This window comes from Aquarana catesbeiana, linkage group LG09, assembly GCF_042186555.1.
Source record: "Aquarana catesbeiana isolate 2022-GZ linkage group LG09, ASM4218655v1, whole genome shotgun sequence".
NCBI lineage: Eukaryota > Metazoa > Chordata > Amphibia > Anura > Ranidae > Aquarana > Aquarana catesbeiana.
In genome coordinates, this window is record NC_133332.1 from 69,260,065 (window position 1) to 69,279,992 (window position 19,928).

The following is a 19,928-nucleotide window of genomic DNA, read 5'->3' on the forward strand; positions in this document are numbered from 1 at the left end:
ACTCACCACAATGTTATGACCTTTTATTACTAGGTAGGTCAAAATGCACCTTTGGGTCAAGCCCTGCTAGGTTTGCATAAACCACACAGCCTCGTTATCAGGGATCCAAGTCTTCATAGTGCCATGCATTGCCGTTCAAAAGATATAATACCATGGAGAGACTTTCATTGCGCAGAGCAGCTGACTTTAATAAAATACAATCAACATACAGTATACAGCACTCGCATTTGTGCCTTTAAAACCAGTGCTAGGTGTATTTAGCGCTGCTGATAGAAGATGGCTGACGCGCTCCGCAAACTAGATGCGGTGTGCATTCCAAGGGCAGGATGTGATGTCACGATAAGTGACGTGACTGGAAATGCCCTGTGTTGACGCGTTTCGTCCTGAATGAACATTTTCAGGGAGCTGGACAAATAACTGTCGCACTCCTTGTCTTATGTGACAGCTCTACTCTTCCATTAATACAATGCATTGAGTGAGAATTGTCATCCTAAGACAGGAAGGGTGTTATTGGAAGAATTACCAGGTCAAAAATAAAGGCAAAAAAAAAAAGGACCACATCTTACGTCTGATAAGCTGCAAGATATTACATTTTTTTTTCTTGACTTTAGATGCTTTAATAATGAAATCTTGTTTTTTTTACATGGAAGGTGGTAAAGGGTCTTACCTTTTTTTAGTGAAGGTCTCAATCCTGTTGTTACAATCTTCATAATTTGTTTTGGATCTGGGGAAGTGAGCCCCTGCAGCATATAGTGGGTGTGGCTTACTGTTAGGGGGGGCATTGGTAGATGGGCATTTGGTGGTCCATTCTAAATCTGTATAGAAAAGTAGACCCAGGTCTAGAAAATGTTCATTATAAAAATGCTGATTCAATTTTTCAGTAACGGGATAGCCTACTGGGCCATAATACCATCAGTGTCTATCCCAGTCCTAAAAGAAAAGAAAATCAAGAAAATTGCATAGCAGTTCATCCACTGAAAGTGCATTTACATTTGTTCTGTGAGACTGGAGAAAATAAATGTATGGTATTAAGCTGATTGTTGTGTAGGACGAATGTTTTTTATTGGTTTAAAACAGAAAATATTGCATTTAGGCACTAGGTGGCACTAAATATCATAGGAAATTTTGCTATGTTATGTAACTCCATCTAGTGGCCAAATGCGGTATTTTCCATCTTTTAAGTCAATGAAAAACATTTGTCCAGGACAGCAAAATGCTAAATAACATACATTTTCTTTTTTTGCCATATTTGTACAGAATGAATGTACTTTTTCACTGGATGAATTGCTATGCAAGTTTTTTTTTTTAATAAAAACATCCTCTAATTTCCAGGTGTGGGTGCAAGGGTATCCAAAAACATAACCCCTATGCTAGGATTATCCCTTTTACACAGAACATCTTGCTTCGCTGGTCCTGTCCTGGCGACTATAGTCAATAAATAAGTTCACTGGAGATGACTGTATTGCTCTTTCATAATGTAGTGTGTGTGTGTTAGGGACCTTAGATTGTAAGCCCCTTAAGGACAAGGACTGATGTGAATGTACATTATATATGTAAAGCGCTGCATAAATTGACATCGCTATATGGGTACCTGTAATAAATAAATAAATAAATACCATGCAAGAAAAGCTGTCCCCTTGCCTCTGTGCCTATAGGCATCCGCCTCTTGTGGCTAATGGTCGATTTTGTCCCAGATGAAATGTTATTTCCTTGGATCATTTTGAATTTTTGGATGTCTGTTTTGATCATGATGGACATATACCTTTTTCTTTGTTCAAACTATGACCCAAACTCTCTGTCATGTCGAACTACTTTGGATTTATAGCGGCCTACAAAAATGAACACACGTAATAGTTGTTGCTCTAGGCCTCATTCACATTTGCAGCTGAAGGGGGGTAAAAATAGGTGGTTTTACCACTCCCCCGACCGCTCACTTAAGATACAGCCGCGTCAGCAATGCTTCACTTCACACCCATGGCAAAAATAATACATTGTATTCAGTGTTGCCAACCATTGGCAGCCAATAAAAAATGGGCACTTTTCTCCTGCCAGTAAATGCCAGTAAGAGGAAAAGGTTGCCAGTAAACAATATGGCGGTGACGCTCGACTCGGAAATGTGCATGTGCAGCTTGGGGGGGGGGGGGGGGGCGGTTCTGGTGGAGGCAGTGTCTGATCATGTCGTGTGATGGCAAGGTGCAAGGGAGTGGAGCACCCGGAGCAGAGTGTGCAGGTCTGCAGGACGGGATTAACCGCTTGCCGGCCGCCTCACACAGATACACTGCGGCAGAAGGGCTCATACAGGCAGAATCACGTGCCTGTACGTTCCCCTTTAAGAGGCGGGCAGCGAGCGCACACGCGGCAAGCTCCGTGAGTTGGGTCGTGGTTCCCGTGGACTCGATTGCTGCGGGGATACCCGCGATCGCCCCACGGGGAGGAAGAACGGGCGATGCTAATGTAAACAAGCATCTCCCCGTTCTGCCTAGTGACAAGTGTCACTGATCTCTGCTCCCTGTCATCGGAGCAGAGATCAGTGACGTGTCACACACAGCCATGCCCCTCACAGTTAGAATCACTCCCTAGGACACACTTAACCCCTACACTGCCACCTAGTGGTTAACCCCTTCACTGCCAGTGTCATTTACACAGGAATCAGTGCATTTGTATAGCACTGATTGCTGTATAAATGACAGTGGTCCCAAAAATGTTTAAAAAATGTCCGATGTGTCCGCCATAATGTCGCAGTCACAATAAAAATCGCTGATCGCCGCCATTTAAAAAAAAAGAAAAAAACTATTAATAAAAATGCCATAAAACTATCCCCTATTTTGCAAACGCTATAACTTTTGTGCAAACCGATCAATAATCGCTTATTGCGATTTTTTTTTTTTTTTTTTTACCAAAAATATGTAGAAGAATACGTATCGGCCTAAATTGAGGAAAAAAATAGGTTTTTTTATATATTTTTGGGGGATATTTATTAGAGCAAAAAGTAAAAAATAATGCGTTTTTTTCAAAATTGTCTCTCTTTTTTGTTTATAGCGCAAAAAAAAAAAAAAAGCGCAGGGGTGATCAAATACCACCCAAAGAAAGCTCTATTTATGGGGAAAAAAGGATGTGAGTTTCGTTTGGAAGCCACGTCGCACGACCGCGCAATTGTCAGTTAAAGCGACGCAGTGCAGAATCTCAAAAAGTGCTCTGGTCAGGAAGGGGGTAAATTCTTCCAGGGCTGAAGTGGTTAAGGCGAGCCAGGAGCGGGACTGTCAGTGCTGTTTGGACTGGAGGGGACTGAAGGGACCATCTGGCATGGAGAGAGACTGTCACTGTGACTCAGGAGGGGACGTGTCATGACGGTGATCTGTGCTGCTGCACACTGCTGTCGGTGTCACTGTGAGAGTCAATTTCATGTGTGCATCACCCATTCTAATTTCCTGCCCCTGAGTCCTGTCCCTGAGCTACTTGCTTACTATATCGAAAATAAAATTAGAAATATGCTTTTTGCCTTAATATCTACCTTAGATCACATTGCTAATTGCATATTGTACTTATTTGTAGCCTAAATACTGGAATTTGTACTTAAAACTGTAATTTTGGAACTGCCAGTAAAAACGTGGCTGTGTCAGTAAATGTTGGGTGTCATGTCAGTAAATTTCCATCTGGTAGGTTGGCAACACTGACCGTATTGTATCTGGCGGGCAGTACTGCTGCCACGCGTGACCAATTCAAGTTAATAAGGCCATGCTGTAACCTCATGGTTGCAGCTCGGTAGTGCAGGCTTTTCATTGGTAAAAATAGGCAGTGAAGAGGCATCATATCACCTTCCAATTGCTTTGAAACTGCCCTCTGAAAAGCGATCCATTGTGGATTGCCTTTCAGAGGGGTTGCTGAAAATGTGAATGAGCCCTTTTGGTATACTTGAAAGTCATAAAACAAATAGTCATTGAGAAACTAAATGTGCTGGAAATGCCAGAGCCTCCCTATATTTTTCCATCATAGCTTGCAGCCTATGTGACCTTTCCATGGACTCATGCCTGGGAGTCTAATCAATACTCTTCGCGCTGCCTTAAAGAAAAAGACTGTATTAGCGGATGAGTGTACACCCTCCCTTCCCTAGCAGTGCTGTACACTATTGATCAATGAGTGATCCCGCAGGCCCGGGCAGCAGTATTGTAAGATTGGACGGTGATGTTGTTTGTTTTGGCGTGGTGTCAGGGAGACGTTACTCTGGACTTTGTACAGTTTATAACTGAAACCTCACAACACACCACAGCTTTGTCCACGTGGGAATCGCTGAGCTGCTTCATGAACGGCTTGCACCACCTTGTTGTCTCAGCACCCCAACACGGCGGAGCAGGTTTCAGGTAGGGGATCATGTTAAACTTTGTTGAGAGAGCCCTCAGCGCTTAGATCATATCTGCTAAACAAGCATTAGAGCTATACTCCAGGCAAACAGCTAAATACACAGATGAAATACATATATGGGAGCTGTTATACATGCCAAAGGGTTTGTATTTCTGACCACCCTGCCCTGAGATTTGTACAGCTCTGCCACCCAGCACAGCCCTGTCTGGCAGGACAGGAGACTTCATTTTTCTTTGCTGCAGTAGCATTCGTAGTGTGCTTTGCACTGCAGCACAATTGATTGTTTCCTTGTGCTGCTCCCCAGCATATGCTGTGCTGTACAAGGATGACAAGAGGCCGATACCAGGTCAGGCAGTGGCGGCATACTAAGGGGGGTGTGGTCCCCACCAGGTGCCGACACTCTGGGGATGCTGGGGCCAACTGATATTTCTTTTTCTTGTGTTGCATGGCACCATGCCACACCACACCATGCAACAAAAAAAAAAATATCGGACAGCCGTAGCAACCCTAGAGAGTCAGCGCCCTTGCCCCTGCTTCAGTCATATGACAGAGCCGAGGGGAGGGCTTCCCCCCACTCTGAACTGCCACTGCATTTGGTCATCTGGTCTGGTGAGTGTGTTTAGAGAGGGGGGAGATCTGTATTGAGGAGTCTATACCTGGGGAGGGGGGAGCAGTGTTTGTACTGAAGGGAAGGGGTGCCTGTACTGGGGGGTTTATACTGGGAGGAGGGGTTGTCTGTACTGAGATGTTATTACATGGGGGAGAAATTTGTCTAAACCGAGAGATCTGTGCTAGGGGGCGCCATCTGTACTGAGGAGTCTGTGCTAAGGATGTGGGGGGGTCTGTACTGATGATTTTGTGCTGCTGGGAGCTCTGTACAGGTGGAGGGGGTCTGTACTGAGGAGTTGGGCTGGGAGAGGGGATTTAGGGATGTTAGGTGATATCTGTAGTGTGAGGGATATAACTTTGCACGGGGAAGAGGGGAGAATTTTTGGTTGTACTTTGTAAAGTGGCCTATGCATTATACACTCCTGACCCCTGCACTAGACACTTCGAACTAGTCAAAACTAGAGCAGTTACATTTCCCACTCCTGACTACTACACTTTGCATGCTGAGCAGTATATAACATACTCCTGACCAATGCATTCTACACTCTATTAACAAAAGTATTGGGACGCCTGCCTTTACATGGACTTTAATGGCATCCTAGTCTTGGGGTTCAATATTGAGTTGGCCCACCCTTTGCAGCTATAGCAGCTTCAACTCTTCTGGAAAGGCTGTCCACAAGGTTTAGGAGTGTGTCTATCGGAATGTTGGACCATTCTTCCAGAAGCGCATTTGTGAGGTCAGACACTGATGTGGACTAGAAGGCCTGACTCGCAGTCTCCACTCTAATTCATCCCAAAGGTGTTCTATGGGGTTGAGGGCAGGCCAGTCAAGTTTCTCCACCCCAAACTCACCCATCCATGTCTTTATGGACCTTGCTTTGTGCACTGGTCCAATCATTTGGTGGAGGGGGGGATTATGGTGTGGGGTTGGTTTTCAGGGGTTGGGCTTGGCCCCTTAGTTCCAGTGAAGGGAACTCTCAAAGGGTCAGCATACCAAGACATTTGACTGCGTACCAGTACATAAAGCAAGGTCCATAAAGACCTGGATTAGCGAGTTTGGGGTGGAGGTACTTGACTGTAAGATTGTTTACAGTTTAAAGTACATTCACTGATACATAAGCATAAGGCCCCTTTCACACGGAGCGGATCTGCTCAGCGGGAGATCGCTCCATTGATCTCCGCTCAGCGGGAGATGACAGGTCCGTCTCTGCTCACTGAGTAGGGAGGGACCTGTCAGAGCCCCGCTGATTTCTTTCGGGAGATCGGACGACCGTTTCCATCAGATCCCATCCGATCCGCCAGACGGATGGTGAATGTATCGCCATATGTCTGTCTTGAGCGGATCGGATGGCAGACAGGTGTCAGCGGACACATCTCTGCTGACATCCACCTGCCCATAGAAGTCAATGGGTGGCCCGCTCGGATCCACTTGAAAAACGGACAGGCGGATCTGAGCAGGCTTATCGTGTGAAAGGGGCCTAAGAGTTTGCACAAAGGGCAACCAGGGGCCCAATGCATTGGAAACACAGCTTTTCACATCTCCCACACCAGATTCTTATTCATTGCTCTCTTGAATAGAGAAGTTGGCTAAAGCAAGTCAATCACTGGTAGTACAAAGTTTCTAAGGAAAGATCTCACCAATACATTCAATAATACCAACAGAGTGACTTGACGAATCTTGTTAGAAAGTAAGTAAGAATTTCAAAATGTTGTTCGCTTATAACATTCGATTTCTGGATGAATGGAATTTCCCAAAGGAAAACCACATTCACTGTTTGTTAATTTGAAAAAAAAAAAAGTTAATTTGACCTCACTAACAGTCAGAAAATCCAATGAATGTTTCGAAAATGAATATTTTTTTAGCGAAATTCTACTAGTGTAAGACCTGTTTAAGAGAGAGATTCAAAACAACTGATTCCCCAATTTGAAAGCCTGTTTGGTGTGATACACTCTAGACACTATTGTTTCTGTTGATGTGCAGCGCAAACTTTAATGGAAATATATCACTTGTGGATCACTTTCACCTAGCAAATACATTTCAGCGTACTTTTGGCAACATTTTCCTTGTCAATATATTACAGCATACCTTTGTTACAGATGACTGAAGTTATTAGCAACACCAGTACTGCTAAGATAACAACATTTTTGCAATAGCAATCTTTTGATAATACTATCAATTATAGGATTATGGTTGAGTTGGAGGTTAAGGGTTAAGACTAGTACACACAATGAGAAAATTGGATGAAAAATGCCGCTTTCTTTATCATCCGATAATCTAATCATTAGTACACAGCTTTCGAGAGCTGATCACGTTGGTTCATGTGAAAATATCCAAAGGAACAAGAAGGAAAAATGTTCTCATGCGATAATAGAACAAACGATTTTCGTGTAATTAGTATGGTATTTGTCCGAAAAAAAAAAATGTGTGACCACACATGCTCGGAAATTAAAGAATACATTACAATGCAATACAATACATCACATCATTTCCAAAGTTGTTTTCTGTCGCACAAGAATTTTCATAACTTTAGTAACCTGTTGGTTTTGAATATGAGACTAGCATGCAACCCCCCCCCCCCCCCAAAAAAAAAAAACGGATGATCATCGGTATTCTTATCGTGTGTACTAGGCTTTGAGTTTGGGATTAGCTTGAAAATTAGGGTGCTGTGGGTGGTCCCAGCTACTTTCAAGTAGAGTAAATAATCAGATGGGCGGTTACCATACCAGTTCCAATCACTAGTCTGCCCACCTACTAAGGCATCAGTGGTCTCTTTATGTCCACTGCCTACCACAACTCTCTCCTTTCACCTCAACGTATTAGCTTCATCCTGTTAGGGCAGTTTTATTACCAATGATCAAAAAAGTAAGGTAGACCGGATGCTCTTTGTCATTTCTCCATAATATGAAGGCTGGACTGCCAATTTGGTGACACATTCTAGTGACCTTGTGTTTATCTGCTGTTATGAACTCCTGTGACGAGTCTATCTTGTACTGCCAGGACTGCAATTGTTGACCTGCTAAGGAGAAATACTGTTGGTGAACGGAACATGTTTCCTGTTTGCAAAGGTTATTCCTTGGTTATGGCTTCATTCAGTTATGAACTTTAAGTAATTATTGGAGTGTGAATACTTTATTTTCAGGGATGGCCAACTGATCGACAACCTTTGAAGAGGGAGAGGTTGTTGTAAACCGAACCTTAATTGTATATAGCGTATGTGATGTATCCAGAATATACTTTACATAATTATATTTACACAACCAGCGGCCGCTTTATTAGTCATACCATTCTAGTACAGGGCAGGGCTCTTTAAAAAAAAGCCTGAATGTTTTGTGACATGGATTCAACATGGCGATGTAACCCTTTCTTGTAGACTTTGCTCCATGCTAACCTGATAGCTCCAAGCAGTTTCTGTAGATTTCTGTCTACACGTTCATACTGTTGCATCTTGTCCCATAAGGATTGTGTTGTATATGCCAAACTTTGGCCCCACCACTGGTATGCTGCATCAGAAAAGAATATCAGTCATACCGGGCAAACTTTTTAGTCTTTAAATACCTAGATTTTGTGGACTGTAATGGAACCTGGTATGGTTTTGTATTGCAGCACGTCCTTCTTTAGGGATCAAATGTTTTGTGTGTTCAGAGCTGCCCTTTTGTATATCACTGTTGTAATAAGTTGTTATATAAAGGGTTGTGGACCACCATTTACTTTAACAAGGTGTTTTCTACAAAATTGCTGCTCACTGGATGCTTTTTTTCTTTGCTTTTTATGCCAACCTCTATGAGACTGCAGTGTGTGAAAGACCTAGGAGGTCAGCAATTTCTGAGCTGATGAAACCACCACATCTGGCACCAACAATCATTCCACAGTCAAAGTTGCCCAATCTTCCCCATTCTAATGTTCTGTTAAACAGCAAGCAAAACACTTGACCATTTGTGAATGCTTAATGTGTAGAAGTCCCGTCGTCAAGTGCAATTATTAGAGTTTTTCATATTTGCTAGGAGTTTAGTTATAAAAGAGAACCAGAGGTAAAACACAAAATGACGTAACGAATATGTACGTTGAAAAAGCTGTGTATATATATATATATCTCTGGCTGCTTTTAGCACATGACATGTAGCTCACAATGTAAAATAAATATGCTCCGGGGACAGACAACTGTGGTAGTTTTTGTCCTGGTTGGAGTTTCCATTTAATATTTAACTTAATTGCTGAATAGTTAACCATATGGGGTGTATATAACAGGTCCACTTTAAATTGGTGAAGGTAGCAGTGGAATACCACAATAGAACAGAATATGTCGAATGTGTATGTGTGTAATATAGTAATATATATATATATATATATATATATATATATATATATATATATATATATATATATATATATATATATATATAAAGAAAATGTAACTATGTAAGAGGGATTGCTGCACAAAAATGTTTTAATGAAAAAATATTTAAAACATCCAAGGTATACAGGCAGTCATAGTTAACGGCTTCGGGCTAGTACAGATCACACCCTTCTTCAAAACTTCATGCCTATAAATGACCACATACACAGTACAATTTATATAGAAAAAAACAGCTGCATTTCATTAGGTAATCAACCAGCCTGTCTGGAATCAATTAATCACTGGATCACAGTTAGCCGAAACGTTATAGTAAAGTACAAAATCTAAGATTAATTGATTCCAGACAGGCTGGTTGATTACCTAATAGAATGCAGCTGATTTTTTCTATATAAATTGTACCGTGTATGTGGTCATTTATAGGCATGAAGTTTTGAAGAAGGGCGTGATCTGTACTAGCCCGAAACCGTTAACTATGACTGCCTGTATACCTTGGATGTTTTAAATATTTTTTCATTAAAATGTTTTTGTGCACCAATCCCTCTTGACTTTTTCTTATAATATAAGCCCTTGCTTGATTGCCAAGGCTTGATTGCTTGCACTTGTTACAACAACCGATGTGCACCTCACCTACTGAATAAGGATGGGCTCAGGCGTGTTTGCACACTCCATGTGCAGAGCCCGCCAGGAAGTCGGCACGGCGCTGCGCTAATCACAGGCAATGAGACATTTTCCCGATGTGCGGCTGCAGAGATTAGGGAATGTCTCACTGCCTGTGATTAGCGCAGCGCCCTGCCGACTTCCTGGCGGGTTTTGCACATGGAGTGTGCGAACACGCCCGAGCCAATCCTTTTGTACTACTGAACTTTCTCTCTCTCTCTCTCTCTCTCTCTCTCTCTAATATATATATATATATATATATATATATATATATATATATATATATATATATATATATATATATATATATATATATAGCACATTGACAAATGATCTTTGTACTGTGCCTTCCTTTAATTGCAGTAGAGAAAATAAGAATCATACAACCTGTTCTGAGTGTTTCTCAGAACTACAGAGCTCTACAGAGCTTTGGGAAAATAACCATAAAATACCTTTTATATCTTTATAGTGTGTCTGAAATGAGAGCTAAATGTATGCTTGCTGGGAACAGATTCAAACTTTCTGTTTTTTTCAGTTTGGGGTTAAAGTGATTGTTAATGATCACCTTGTAAAACAGCCCATTCAGTTTAAAAATGAAACAAAAGGCAAACATGTGTGTGTATATATGTATATGTACCTTCCCCCCCCCCCTTTTTTTATAAGTGATCACATTGTCTTTGCTCCCTCTGTTCTCAGCTGCATAAGAGCTGGGGGAGGAGAAACAGCAGCACACTGAGCTTCTCAGTGAATGGCTGTGCAGGAGGGTAGGCGTGTCAGGACAAGTCTGCTCATTGGAGAACAGGCTGAGTTCCCAGCACAGCTAGAGAACTGGCCAGGTGTGTTTTCCTGCTTAGGGTGGTATGTTTTTAATAGGAAAGCAGAGGGACTGGCAGGAACACCAGGGATTTCACACAAAGGAAGCAATACATGGTACATCAGGCACATATAAGGAATATGAAATGTTGAGGTAACAAACACTTTAAAGCTGAACTCCAGACAAACAGCTAAATACACAGATGAACACATACTGCATATGGGAGCTGTGTTACCTGCCAAAGGATTCATATTTCTGTCCATCCAGTTCTGGGAACCACTTTTTCTGTTAGTGTTGTAAAAAAGCTTTAGCCTTCCTTCTCCCCTTCCTTTTCCCCCTTTTTTCTTTTTCTTTCTCCTGTTTTTCCAACCCCTTTCTTTCCCTCCCTTTTCCTTTTCCCCTTTTCTTCAGATAAATCACACTTATCCTTCATGCAGATGAGCTTGCTTCTAGAGTTTCTGTAACCATCATGTCAGCTGCCTCTGCAAAACATAGATATTTCCTTTATTCTTTGCCAGACACTAACAACATTGTGTGACCACAAGGACCAGAGGCTCACTAGACATTGGAGTCACTAGATATATCCAAGACATCCATACTAACAAAATGCCTCCAATTTACTACTTCTACAGGTCTTTCTGACCTCTGTAGTTGTTTTTGTAGAAAAAAAAAATTGTGCTTGCTCTCTAAAACTCCTGAAGAAGTGGACCCATCCGCGAAACATGTCGAGAAGAATCTGGATATATGTAAAATATCAGCCTTTTGTCATCACCATACTATTGTTCAGTTAATAGGTAGCATCTGGGTGCCCTTTTTGGCACAGTTTGTCTTTTTAGATGTGTTTTTTTTTTTAATTGTAAAAAATATTGACCAGCTCACACTGATTCCAGGTTTTACGGATACTTTCATATCTCCATGAAATGACACATCTCATTTACTTGGTGTGCCATAAATTGTATCAAAGTGGCTTGTTGTACAACTCAAAGTCTAGATGGAAAATCAAGTAGAAAATACTCATAGATAGCATGAATGGTGTAACATGGTAAGTGTAAGCTAATTGTATCATACACCACACTGGGGGTGAAGCCAATATGGCTGTAACATCATCAGAAAGATAAGCATTCAAAGTAATTTGCCCAGTTCCACTGGAGTTCCACTGCTTGTATGGAATATTGGAAAAAGTGCATACATTCATTTTTTTTTTTTTTCATTTAACGAGTAGATTGAACAAAAAAAAAAAAAAAAATCCAATTCCCCCATCCACCCACCCAATGTGGATAGGGGAATCAGTCCAGCTTTGCTATTATGCTCTGACCGTGGGGAGACTTCCCCACCATCACAACACATTGATCAGTATTGCCAGCTTTAGCCGGTGGAACTAATCGTTAAGAAAAAACCCAACAGGCTAGTTGTACAGAAGTTGATCGGTAGATTGACTTCTGTACAACCAGTCTGCCCATACATGGATCAAAATGTATCTGGTCCCTGCTGAACTGGCCAAAATTTGATCCATGAATTGCTGCCTATTACAGTTCATTTCTCCAATTTGCAACAAAGGTCCTGCCAACTTTAACATGTACGGCATATAATATACTGTATAATATGTACTGCATGTATTTATTTAATTTGCCTTGACATATACTTTCACTTCTATACACACATGATAAACCCTAGCTTAATCCCACAAGTCCCAATTGCAGATGGTTTTGCTAGTCTGGACTCTGGCCGCACACTCTGCATCCCTGTGTTCTCTCCTGAATGTTTGTTTTTTCAGCAGGAGCAATGAGGAATGGTGAGACCTTTAGCTCATGCAGCCCCTCAGATGGTTCCACCACCTGAGATGAAATTCCCACCTTGCATTATAATATGGCTATCACTATCTGCAGAGATTAAAAGCATGCCAGAAAATGTTATGCCTGATTCCACAGTGTTTTGTCACACCCATTTGATCCCTTAAGTCAGCAACATACAGGATGTTCTTTATTGCCTCCTGGGAGTTTTCACTCCTTCCATGTAACATTATAAAAGGTATAATAACAACCCGTATCTGTTTGTTTCAGCATAATAATTGAAATGCAGTGTTGTTACATTTCTGTCTTATTAATATTGATATTTACCCTTATCTCTTTTAGGGGCACCAATTGCCTTGGAGTTTGAAGATGAAGAGGATAATATCTTCATGACTTGTTCTCCTTTGCACAGTCCCGACTGCTTCTTGTGGCACTAGCATTTTCTTCATGACCATTCCTTTCATTCCCTTCATGATGTTTTCCAAGCTGACTACTTACTGCTCTGCATTATCCCTGAAGTGTTCCTCTATATCTCAAACTGCTCGTTTCTTTATTTAATTAGGAAATATTTTTTTCATTGGTCGATCTGACAGATAATCTTCAATCCTATAGAATGCTGACTTGACTATTCTGAGCTGTGTGTTTGAGGCTCTTCACTTGTCTTAACACCTAGTAAAGTAAAGTGAAGTGATATTCTGCATATCATTAGTTGAGATTCCCTTCTTCTCTATATGTGCATTTGCACCTTCCAGGCATCTCCTACCTTGACTGTCGGGGCATATGTGACTATATGGCCCAAAATAACATTGTTTATAGCTCCAATGTTGCCTATTCATGTATCAGTGCTTCCAGCACTTGCAGTACACCAGCTGGGGAAATTGACCATGCATCATATATGTTTGTAACGGAAAACATGGGCACTTCTCCTATTCCAAACAATCCTAGCTATTCTCCATCTAGAATGTCTCCATCCTTTTTCTCACCTTCTGAATGTTTGAAAACTTCTTTTGAGACTTCCTTTGATTCCCCAAATTATGTCACTCCTCCTAGCAATCATATCTTTCCTACTGAAATTAGTTCTACTGCAGATTCTACAATCATGCAAATTTGTGGTGATCTCACTCATAGTTACTTCACTCCAGCCTCCCATCTGAACATTCCTTTTCAAGAGCCGTTTGAACCAGACATTGTTTCTTCCTGTTCTGACATATCCGACACCATTAGCAACAGACATGATTTGTCTTCTTCTTGGACCAAACTCCAAAACTGTCCTCTTGTTTGTAATTGCTCCCCAAAAAAGTCTGACAACCGAATGGGGATGGACGGTAAATGTGAAATATGCAGTGGATCAGTGGAAAACAAGGTCCGGTGAGTAGTACAACATACTTCCCTCTCTCTGACTAAAAATAAACCATACACATACAACAAAAATTGGAAACCTGCATAGTAATAGTCACATTCAACTGAACTTTGATTTTAAGATGTTTTCTAGTTTTTCTAAGCAACTTCTTCAGTTCTAATTAGTGTAAGGAATTTACCCCAGTGCTATCTGTGTGCATATAGTTTCTGGGATATATTTCTGACACCTAGAACTGAAGAAGTGGCTTTGATAAGCCGGAAAAAATTTCAAAAATATCGGAGCAAAGCCAGTTAAATGGCCTGGATAAATGAGAACCTTCACAGACAGAAGAGCTGCATAGGTTTCATGTACATACCTGGAACCGACCCAATGACTTTTAAAAATGCTACTCAACACTCAACCCAAAAAACAAAAAATCTAAAAGTAAATACTAATTAAAGATTGTTTACTAAACTTGCTACTAGTATAAGTCCTATCCTACTTTCTGCACAAAGATCTTTTTCTAACTGTTCGATGTGTCTGAATTGGGACCAGTGAAAAAAACGAACCTGGCCTTGTTCAGACAACCCAGCTGCTCAGGCAACAATGGTAAGCCAAATTTTCTATCCATCATTATTATAGATTTGTTAGGTGGTAAAAGTGGAGGCCAAAGAGTCAGATTTGGTACAACAATTTCTATGAAAATTGCACAGATTTTATTAGGTGATTATGATGACATTTTGTCCAATTAACAATATTGGAAACTTAATGTGGATTTATCTTATCCCTATTGGTGGCAGTGAGTTTGTATTTGAATCGTTCCAAAATACAAATACGTCCTAATAATCCAGGCTTGAAATCTATAAAATGAATACATTCCTTTCTTCTGGTTATTATATGTTTCATTTTACCATCTCACGTCTTTCTCTTCCAATGTCCTTACACATCTTATTTGCTAAAAAACACAATTCTTCTAGAAAATGTATATGCAGCATGGGTCCAGTTCTACCAACAGGTTGTTCCATGCCAACCCATACATGTTTTTTGTCACCAATTAATTTCAAACAACCATAATTCTATTTACAGACCAAAGGCTTGACCAGGTCTCAAAGACCCCCCAGCCCAAATTTTCCCCCCTTTTCCCTATCCTTACTATACTTTCCTTTTTATGATGATTGGCCCTTGCTCCAGTTAATCTCCTTTTTCGCCTCTACTCTTTTTCCTCTCTTTTACATTATGTATTTAGTAGTAATGCAAGCTGACTGCATGCTATCCTCCCACTCTGTAATCACTGATCACAGTGCATTCCTTGAAAGGAGATCTTTCCTGGAAAAATTGCACCCCACCCACCCCTCAAATGCAAGAAACGTTGCTGTATCTGAGGCATATTGTGCTATACTATAGGACTTAATTGACTATCACATCATAACTAGGGATGAGCCGAACACCCCCCGGTTCGGTTCGCACCAGAACCCGCGAACGGACCGAAAGTTCGCACGAACGTTAGAACCCTATTGACGTCTATGGGACTCGAACGTTCGAAATCAAAAGTGCTCATTTTAAAGGCTAATTTGCATGGTATTGTCCTAAAAAGGGTTTGGGGACCCGGGTCCTACCCCAGGGGACATGTATCAATGCAAAAAAAACTTTTAAAAACGGCCGTTTTTTCGGGAGCAGTGATTTTAATGATGCTTAAAGTAAAAAAAAAAAAAGTGAAATATTCCTTTAAATATCGTACCTGGGGGGTGTCTATAGTATGCCTGTAAAGTGACGCGTGTTTCCCATGTTTAGAACAGTCCCTGCACCAAATGTCATTTTTAAAGGAAAAAATCTCATTTAAAACTGCTTGCGGGTTTAATGTCATGTCGGGTCATGGCAATATGGATGAAAATCAGTGAGACAAACGGCATGGGTACCCCCCAGTCCATTACCAGGCCCTTTGGGTCTTGTATGGATATTAAGGGGAACCCCGCACCCAAATTAAAATAAGAAAAGGTGTGGGGCCACCAGGCCCTATATACTCTGAACAGCAGTATACAGGCGGTGCAAACAAGACAGGGACTGTAGGTTTGTTGTTAAGTAGAATCTGTTTGTAATTTTGAACATTTTTAACATGTTTAGCTCCAGCCAAAAAATCTTTTCTAAGCTTTTTGGAAAACATAGGGAAGGGTTATCACCCCTGTGACATTTGTTTTGCTGTCTTTCCTCCTCTTCAGAAGATTTCACCTCACTTTTTTGTCCCAATGAAAAATGTTTTTTGAAAATTTGGGTTTTTTTGTGGAACAAGGATTGGAAAGCATCAGTGGAAAGGAGAAATTGTTTTCCCATATTAACTCTTACAGGAGAGAATTTCCCTTCCTAGGGGTAGATTTCATCTCACTTCCTGTTGTCTCCTTCCGTTTGCAAGTAGGAGTCGTTTGTAAGTTAGATGTTTGAAAGTAGGGTCCTGCCCTATATACTCAGCAGAAATTTGGGCCTTAGGTGTTGCTGTGGCCACAACACTGTAAGCCCTCACAGGGCCCTGCTGTGAAATATTAGATCAAGAATTGTAATTACATGCCCCTGTTGAACAGGAGCTGAAAAATTAGGCCTTAGGCACTGGTGCTGGTGCCACAACACTGCAACCCCTCACAGACACTCTAGTTGGAACGCAGGAACGAGCCCTGCTGCAAAGTATTGCTTCAAAAATTGTAATTACACGCCCCTGTTAGACAGGGGCAGAAAAATTGGGCCTTAGGCACTGGTGCTGGTGCCACAACACTGCAACCCCTCACAGACACTCTAGTTGGAACGCAGGAACGAGCCCTGCTGCAAAGTATTGCATCAAAAATTGTAATTACACGCCCCTGTTAGACAGGGGCAGAAAAATTGGGCCTTAGGCACTGGTGCTGGTGCCACAACACTGCAACCCCTCACAGACACTCTAGTTGGAATGCAGGAACGAGCCCTGCTGCAAAGTATTACATCAAAAATTGTAATTACACGCCCCTGTTAAACAGGGGCTGAAAAATTGTGCCTTAGGCACTGGTGGTGGCGCCCAGAACCAAAAATGTTCTTACAAGCTATCAGCGTGATGATTGAGGAGGAAGAGGATAATTACTCAGGGATAGTCACTCAGCATCAGCATAGGCAGTCTTTGAAGGGATCTGAGATTTCAAAAAAAATTATTCGGTTACATCAGCATCAGGTGCTTGGTAGCTGGTGGTGATCCAAGACTCATTCATTTTTATGAAGGTCAGCCGATCGACCGAGTCGGTGGACAGACGCACCCTGTGATCGGTTACCACGCCTCCAGCAGCACTGAATGTGCGTTCCGAAAGAACGCTGGATGCAGGACAGGCCAGTAGCTCAATTGCATACTGTGCAAGCTCTGGCCAGTGATCCATCCTCAAGACCCAGTAACCCAGAGGATTTTCGGTGGGAAAGGTGTCCAAGTCTGATCTTGCCCCTAGGTATTCCTGCACCATGTAAAACAGACGCTGGCGATGGTTGCTGGAACCGATCATACCTTGGGGCTGCGGACCAAAAAATTGTCTGAACGCATCGGTCAGACGGCCACCTTCTCCACCGCTCCTTCTTTGACTGACCGAAGCCTCAGCAACACGTTGTCCAGAAACAGGAGTTTGTAACCTCCCAGTCTCTGGGAACGCGTTGCACAGACCTTTCTGCAAGGCCTCCCGAAGATGTTTCATCCTCTGCTCCCTCTGCGATGGCAAGATAAGGTCCGCAACCTTACCCTTGTAACGTGGATCAAGGAGGGTTGCCAGCCAGTATTGGTCCTTCTCCTTGATACCACGAATACGAGGATCCTTACGCAGGCTTTGCAGGATCAGGGAGGCCATGCAGCGTAGGTTTGCTGAGGCATTCGGTCCGGAGTCCTCTGGGTCACTAAGAACGACATGGTCCGCAGCCACCTCCTCCCAGCCACGTACAAGTCCATGTGTTTCTTGGGACTGATCCCTTAAAGACTGCTGCTGATGCTGAGTGCCAGGCTCCACCTCCATACTGACACAATCTTCCTCCTCCTCCTCTTCCTCCTCGTCCTCTTCCTGTGTGATCGGCGGGCACGCAGGAACACTGTCTGGATAAAGGGGGCCTTGAGAGCTAAGGAAGTCCTCCTCTTCCTGCCTCTGTTCTGCCTCAAGTGCCCTGTCCATTATTCCACGCAGCGTGTGCTCCAACAGGTGGACAAGGGGGACAGTGTCACTGATGCATGCACTGTCACTGCTCACCATCCTCGTGGCCTCCTCGAATGGTGACAGGACAGTGCATGCATCCCTGATCATGGCCCACTGGCGTGGGGAAAAAAAACCAAGCTCCCCTGACCCTGTCCTGGTGCCATAGTCGCACAGGTGCTCATTGATGGCCCTCTGCTGCGTGTGCAGCCGCTGCAGCATGGCCAACGTTGAGTTCCACCTGGTGGGCATGTCACAGATTAGGCGGTTCTTGGGCAGGTTAAACTCCTTTTGGAGGTCCGTCAGCCGAGCACTGGCATTATATGACCGGCGGAAATGCACACAGACTTTCCTGGCCTGCCTCAGGACATCCTGTAAGCCCGGGTACCTGCCCAAGAACCGCTGCACCACCAAGTTAAGGACGTGAGCCAAACAGGGCACATGGGTCATTTGTCCCTGTCGGAGGGCAGAGAGGAGGTTGGTGCCATTGTCGCAAACCACCATTCCTGCCTTAAGTTGGCGTGGCGTCAACCACCTCTGAACCTGCCCCTGCAGAGCTGACAGAACCTCTGCCCCAGTGTGGCTCCTGTCCCCCAAGCACACCAGCTCAAGCACCGCATGGCATCTTTTGGCCTGCGTACTTGCGTAGCCCCTTGAACGCCTACGGAGCACCGCTGGTTCCGAGGAAGAGGCCATGGAGGAAGAAGAAGAGGAGGGGGTGGAGGAGAGAGGTGTGTCACAATCAGCATTTTGGAGGCGTGGTGGCGGAACAACCTCCAACACTACTGCACCTTGTCCTGCATCCTTCCCAGCTGCCAGCAGAGTCACCCAATGCGCCGTGAAACTTAGGTAACGTCCCTGTCCATGCCTGCTGGACCATGAGTCAGCGGTAATATGCACCTTACCGCTGACCGCCCTGTCCAGCGAGGCATGGACATTACCTTCCACATGCCGGTAGAGAGCCGGAATCGCCTTCCGTGAGAAAAAGTGGCGTTTGGGTACCTGCCACTGAGGAACCGCACATTCCACAAACTCACGGAAGGGGGCAGAGTCTACCAACTGAAAAGGCAGCAGTTGAAGTGCTAGCAATTTTGCCAAGCTAGCATTCAACCGCTGGGCATGTGGATGGCTGGGAGCAAACTTCTTTCGGCGGTGCAGCAGCTGGGGCAGGGAAATTTGCCTGGTACAATCTGACGTCGGTGTACCAAAAGCAGATTGCCCACAAGTACTTGGCTGTGACACACCTAATTCTACACTTTCATTCCTCTCACTGCAGGTCTCAGAGAGGACTGAAGGTCTAGTGGGGTTGGAAATCTCAGCTGATGAGGAGCAAGGAGAGATCCTCTTTGTTCTTTGGTGTGGGTCTTTTAGATACGCTTGCCAACGAACTGCATGGCAGGTCAACATATGTCTGGTCAAGCATGTGGTACCCAAGCGGGAGATGTTTTGGCCACGCGAGATACGCTTGAGACATATGTTGCAAATAGCAGCGGTGCGATCTGATGCAATCGTCTCAAAAAAGGCCCACACCAAAGAACTTTTTGAATAACGCGCAGAGACTGCAGCGCCCTGCACATGTGGAGCTTTGGGGTGTGATGCAGTCAATGTGCTGCCCTTAGGCTGGCCCCTGGAGGGCATCCTGCCTCGTTGGTGATGTGCCGCCGCCTCCTCCTCCTCCTCCTCCTCCTCCTCTCTCCTATCAGGCACCCACGTTGAGTCAGTGACCTCATCATCCCCTCCCTCCTCATCACTGGAGCAAACCTGGCAGTATGCTGCAGCAGGGGGAGCATGACTGCCAGATTGCTGTCCTTCTTGGGCACCCCCTCTGTC

At 43.3% G+C, this 19,928-nt stretch overlaps 1 protein-coding gene across 2 annotated transcripts in view; it reads left to right on the top strand.

The window, feature by feature from the left end:
* LOC141107776 (uncharacterized) overlaps window positions 1–19,928 on the top strand; it is a 99,511-nt gene that overhangs the window by 43,256 nt on the left and 36,327 nt on the right. Inside the window, exons 1-2 of one of the 2 annotated variants that reach the window (XM_073598737.1) lie at window positions 4,254–4,358; window positions 12,927–13,952. In XM_073598737.1, the coding sequence (XP_073454838.1) occupies window positions 13,375–13,952 (578 nt within the window). In that variant the 5' untranslated portion in view covers window positions 4,254–4,358; window positions 12,927–13,374. Of the gene's footprint in view, window positions 1–4,253; window positions 4,359–12,926; window positions 13,953–19,928 lie in introns of those variants that run through there. The other variant, XM_073598738.1, reaches the window with a different exon arrangement.